The sequence below is a fragment of the Solanum verrucosum genome, unplaced genomic scaffold (assembly GCF_900185275.1).
Source record: "Solanum verrucosum unplaced genomic scaffold, falcon-dt-bn FXZP01000203.1, whole genome shotgun sequence".
Taxonomy (NCBI): domain Eukaryota; kingdom Viridiplantae; phylum Streptophyta; class Magnoliopsida; order Solanales; family Solanaceae; genus Solanum; species Solanum verrucosum.
In genome coordinates this window covers 1,223,395-1,229,377 of record NW_026020815.1, presented here as the reverse complement: position 1 = coordinate 1,229,377, position 5,983 = coordinate 1,223,395, and the positions used below count along the sequence as shown (strand labels likewise).

The 5,983-nt window shown below is 28.1% G+C and overlaps 1 protein-coding gene across 1 annotated transcript; it reads right to left on the bottom strand.

Annotated features, from left to right (window-relative positions):
• Nucleotides 1–2,623: 2,623 nt before the first annotated feature.
• On the bottom strand, nt 2,624–5,559 carry LOC125813382 (transcription factor bHLH75-like). The gene is made up of 6 exons (XM_049492882.1): nt 5,042–5,559; nt 4,750–4,872; nt 4,357–4,422; nt 3,987–4,055; nt 3,782–3,862; nt 2,624–2,868 (listed from the first exon to the last, which is right to left on the bottom strand). Exons 1-6 carry the CDS (start codon nt 5,480–5,482, stop codon nt 2,770–2,772), a joined length of 879 nt encoding a protein of 292 aa, XP_049348839.1. The 5' UTR covers nt 5,483–5,559; the 3' UTR covers nt 2,624–2,769.
• Nucleotides 5,560–5,983: the final 424 nt, after the last annotated feature.

Below are 5,983 nucleotides of genomic sequence, written 5' to 3'. Positions count from 1 at the left end.
AGTGGAAGAATGTTAGTATTAAAAGTTCAATACTTGAACTATTGTCATGTCTCGTGTTGATTCATTATTTTTGTTGTGATATATTTCGTTCTATGAATGAATTTTACATGCTTGAATTATATAAATAACATATAACGATGCCTCACTAACGATATTTTCTCTGTCTTCTCTCTTTCGAGTTCGCAATAATTAATCGAAGGTATATAGGTGTTAATCACGATTAGTAATAACAACGAAGAAAAGAAAGAGTGATATGATGATTTTCTGTTGTTTGTGTAAAGTGGAGATCATTCGCTTGAAGAATAAAGTGGATCGAGGTTAGTCTTTCAAAAATATAGTCAAATAAGGTCTACCTAATAATTTTTGTTTCTTAATGCTTTAGACTTCCAAGGATCAGAAATTTTCCTTTGCCTTAAAACACTTGTGCTTAGTGTTCACCTCTCCTTTTCCTTAAATTTTGTTCTTTCTTTTGCTTTTTTGCATATCTTAATTTCATTTTAAAATATCTTTTTTTTTTTTTTGTGATCTAAAAAGAGATGGGATTTTCTGTTGTTTGTGTAAAGTGGAGATCATTCGCTTGACGAATAAAGTGGATCGAGGTTAGTCTTTCAAAAATATAGTCAAATAAGGTCTACCTAATAATTTTTGTTTCTTAATGCTTTAGACTTCCAAGGATCAGAAATTATCCTTTGCCTTAAAACACTTGTGCTTAGTGTTCACCTCTCCTTTTCCTTTAATTTTCTTCTTTCTTTTGCTTTTTTGCATATCTTAATTTCTTTTTAATTTTTTTTTTTTTTTTTTTTTTTTTTGTGATCTAAAAAGAGATGGGGCTTTGTGCATGATTATGCATCTATAGTTCCCAACTAAAGCTTTTTTCAAGTTACTACAAAAGGATATGACATAATCTAGAGTCATAAATATTTCACTATTTTGAGACATTATTGAATGTTACTATTTGGCTAAATGAATCAAGATAGTTAAGATGTCTATTTCCTATATTTCATCTCATGACCCAATCTTTTGAATGATTGAATCTTGTTCCTATTAATAATATATCCCATCATTAGAACAAAGGGTCACAAAAGGGGGGGGGGGTGGGGGTGGGGGTGGAGCCAGAATAGATTCAATTGAATTTCGTACGCTAAAATATTATACTATGTAAATGGGGAAATAACAAATATATATTTTGACATACACATACATATATACAAAAGTTATTGAATTTTCTTTGTTTTATATATATATATTGAATTTCTAGCTCCGTCACTGATTAGTAGGATTTGTTCTATCTCCAAATAGATACACAATTTGAGGGACCTCATTAAGGTTGTATAGATTCGTGTAACTTGTGATCATTCATTCTCATGTGTTTATATTTTGAGGGTTCATTCTCAATTGTTATTTGTGGAGGGGATTTGATATTGCTCAATCTTAATTTAGAGATTGTGAAGTTGTTGAAGGATCTCATTCTTTGGACATTAATTCTTATATACCCCAATTGTATTTGTAGGGTACACATTGATACTTAATTTTGAAGTCTAGATACACATAATTCAATGTCATATTAAAATAATACTTCATCCACTCCCAAATATAATTAGTCATAAATTGAATTTATTTCAAATATTAATTAATATTTGACTATTAAAAAGTCAAGTAGTATTAATTACCTTTTAAATATTTTTTAGGGTAATGCTAAATTGCCATAAAATTTGGCCAGAAAATTAAAAAGTTTATAACATCTTTTTTATTTAAAAAGGGATAAGGGTCTCAAAAATTTCCCAACTTTGGTCGGATTTGCTGTTGTGATACTAAACTTTCATGAGGACCTATTACCTCCCTAGACTATTTAATACCATATTTGTTACCCCCTAAACTATTTAATAGTGTATTTTAAAGGTATATATGTGCCCACGTGGACACATTACTATTTATAATTTTGCATTATTTTTTATGTCCACATGGGCAAATATATATGTTTAAAATACGGTATTAAATAGTTTAGGGAGGTAATAGGTCCTCATGAAAGTTTAGTATCGCAACAGCAAATCCGACCAAAGTTGGGGTATTTTTCAGACCCTTATCCCATTTAAAAATAAACTAATCTTTTTTTCCATTTTTTAGATAAAAGGAATTAAAGTTAAAAGGGTAAAAATGTTCAAAAGGATAAAATAACATAGGTAAAATACCATTTTGGCCAAAAAAAAAATTCCTATTTTTTAAACCTAATTACTCAAATTAGTGAAATGCTGATTAAGTAAGACATTTAAAAAGGAGATAAACGGTAGTTTAAAGTTGAAAGTTGTCTTTTCAAATAAATATTTTAATATTTTACATAAATATTTGCAAATAATATTGATGTCCGAAATCAGTATTTGACACAAACAAGCATGAAATTTTCGTTATTTATAATCAAACAAATCCGTATAATATTTTAAAATCACAATGTAGAGGGTAAAGTTAGCGTACATCCTACTTTCTTCAGATCCATTTGTGAAATTATACGAATATGTCAGGGTCGTTGGTAGCTCAACCTATTTAACAATGTTATTCAATTTTCTTCATAATCACTAAGTACCATTTGAATAGAGGAATTACTTGTAAGAACACTAAATTAGTACAAAAAAAACAAAGATAATTGGAATGGAAATCAAGGTTTATAATAAAAAAGAGTTCAAACATATTAATTATCTGTTACATATTATAGGGATAATAATATAAATTGAGTATATTTTCTTAAAATTAAAGTATGATGATAAGTAGGTCAAATTAAAGAGGCCAAGATGTTTGAAATTGAGGAAATCCTCCATACCCTTCTCCAACAGTATTTTTCCCCATTCCTTGAGCTGCTGCATACCCATTTGTTCCCTACCAATTTAATTCTTAATGTCAAATTTATGGGAAATAAAATAAAAATCAATTTCACATCCCGTCAGTCAAATCTTTTTATAACAGTCATCCTCTATCCATAAGGATGGGATAATATATGAACAAATGATGTTATAGAAAGCTTTTATTGTATAATGTATGCACTCATCAAATTAAATAAAGTAGGAGTGTTTGTGATGCACATTAAATATGAAAAAAATGCCTCATATATCAACTATTAATGAGACTACAGGGTTTGTGATGAGATTGATATGATTATTCTATCCTTAATTAAGTAGAAGTTTGGGGTTTGAGCTTTCAAAATGGAGAAAATCCTTATAAGGAGCGTTCCACTTTAATAAATCGTACGCAACACAAATTCAAATTAATTGAGGCTCAAAAATAGACTCCAATATCAATTTTGAAATTACAAAAAAGACTAAAGACTCCTTTAAACATTTTTTAAAAAAAAAGGGATAAATACATTAATTTGAATTAATCGCATGCAATAATTCTACCTATAAAAACGATCATCAGAGCGGAGGCAATTTATTTATGATTGTATCTAAGAGGACTAGTAAAATGAACGATCATGTATTTCTACGAGCTAGATTAACTGGTGACGAAAACATAATTTTGTATTTAAAATGTTTTTATTTTGGTACGACGATAATTTATCATAGAAGAAAATGAGAAATAATCAGAGTATATGCAGAAGGTAGCAAAGCATACCTACTTCAACGATAATGATAAATGAGATAACAAAAGTAAAACATATATCATTGAGCATAAAAGAGGGTTTTCCACATTAAAAAATGGTGTTTTTTATTTTCTCAATTTTGGGGTTTGCCTCTTTCCTACATATATCTTTATAAAAAGTGAAAGCACTTTAAACTAAAAAAAAAAAGTGTACCTGCATTGAGTCCATATCATCCATCTCTGATGAATTGAAATCATAAAACAAACTTGCTGCTGATAGTTTCATTGAAAGAAACTTCAAAAAAAATAAAAAATGCTCTATTAGAGAATATTTTGATTGAATTTATTAAATATATTGTTCTAATTTTTCACTATAAAATAAGAACATAATATATAAATCTATACATATATATACTTACATCAATTTGATTTTGCAATGATCGGACATAGTTGATTATTACATCTAACATCACTGCCATTCCCATAGTCTGCAACATTTACTCGTGTTATAAAATTAATGATTTAACAAAAACATTTAACGTAAGAGACTATGTTGTTCTTGCTCAGACTCTCCAAAAATTCTGTCGTATACATATTACATCTTCCAAAATTGCATTATTTTTAAAGGATTCAACATGCGTTTGTCGACCTCTTTTAAGAGTCCGAACAACATAGTCAATCAAAAAAATTTCTTTAATAGGAATAGAAATTTACAAAAATTTAACAAGAAGGATTTTGATTGTCAAAATTATATATATTTATATATAGGAAGCATATAATAAATATCACCTTATAACATCCAGGAACAAGTTCTTGCAAGCATCTGAGCTTTTCATTTATTTTCTCCCTTCGAAGCTATATTTCACAAACAAGAAATTAAATTACTCAAGATTGTATAATTTAACAAGTCTTTTTATTCATAGAATATATACTAATGATGAATACATGAAATAAGTTGATAAATACAGTCAGACCTCTTTATAACAATATAATTTGTCCTGATTCTTTCATTGATATAGCGAAATATTGTTATAACAAACATATAATATAATATAACATGAGAAATCTATTTTACAGGAACATGATTGTTACAGTGAGATATTATTATAAAAGATGATTGTTATAGAAAAGAGTGATTGTATAATTAGTAGTATAAATTGAATTTGATTAAATAATTCTTACTCTTTCAGCCAAACTGTGACTATCAGTAGCTTGGCCTCTCTTTGCTCTAACATGTACAACTTCTCTTGGTTTCTCAACTTCTTTTTGATTGTTCCTTTTTCTCTTTCTCCCTTCACATGTATTCTATATAACAAAGAAATTAAATCATAGTTAACAAACAAACAAAAAAACAAATCAACTACAATTTTTAATATTCAGATTCAGACATCTAAATCTTAATGCACATCTTAATATATATTCAGATTGAGACGTGTTAATCTTAAAAAAAATAAGCATAATTTGTATCTATCACCTTGCTAGTATTTCCAGAGACTAGAGGAGGAGGAGTTGGAATATTATTGTTATTATTATTATTCAACATGGATTCTGATTCTGGAATTGAGCTAGTACATCCATAACTTGGACCTCCCAAGGTAAAAAATTGAGCAGCAGCAACCGCGACGGCGGGATCATAAACATCATGGCTAATATTATTCATATGATCATTATGAAAATTAGGCATGATGTTGAGTTCATGTTGATGATGATGATTAGAGAAGTTTTGATCATTTGACAAAGACAAAAAACCATGTTGTTGATGAATATTTGAGGTGAAATTTTGATCATTTTCAAGTTGTTGGCTTATGCTATTTAGAAGTTCCATATTTGAATTCATCAAAAGAGGGGAATTGTTGTTACAAGTAGAATTCAAAGCATGAAAATCTAGAGGAGTAGAAGAAGAAGAATCACCCATGAAAAATTTGGTAGATTTTTCTTGATTTGATTTCTTTAATATGATAGGATTAGGTAATGCAAGAGAACAAATGTATGGGTACTATAGTTTCTATGGTGGGGTTTTAATATATACTATTCCATACGTCTCATTTCATATCGTGTTGTTTAGAGGCGGGGTCAGAATTTAAAATATATAAATTTTGAATTTTAATCTTTTTAAATGACTGATTTATAAAGTAATAGTAATATATATATATATGATCAATAGATTTTAAAATAAATATTAAGTTTGAATCAAAATTATTGAGTTCGACTGAATACGTAGCTGATATTCTAACTATGCCCCATTAATATAATATTAATACAAGTCATACAAGTTATGACATTATAGATAAACTGTGAATTATATGATTAAATAGTTTTCAAATATTGAGATGTACTCCAATCGTGTCCATTTATATGGCACGGTTTGAATTGACATAAAAAGAAATATTTTGAAATTTGTGATGTAAAACAAATC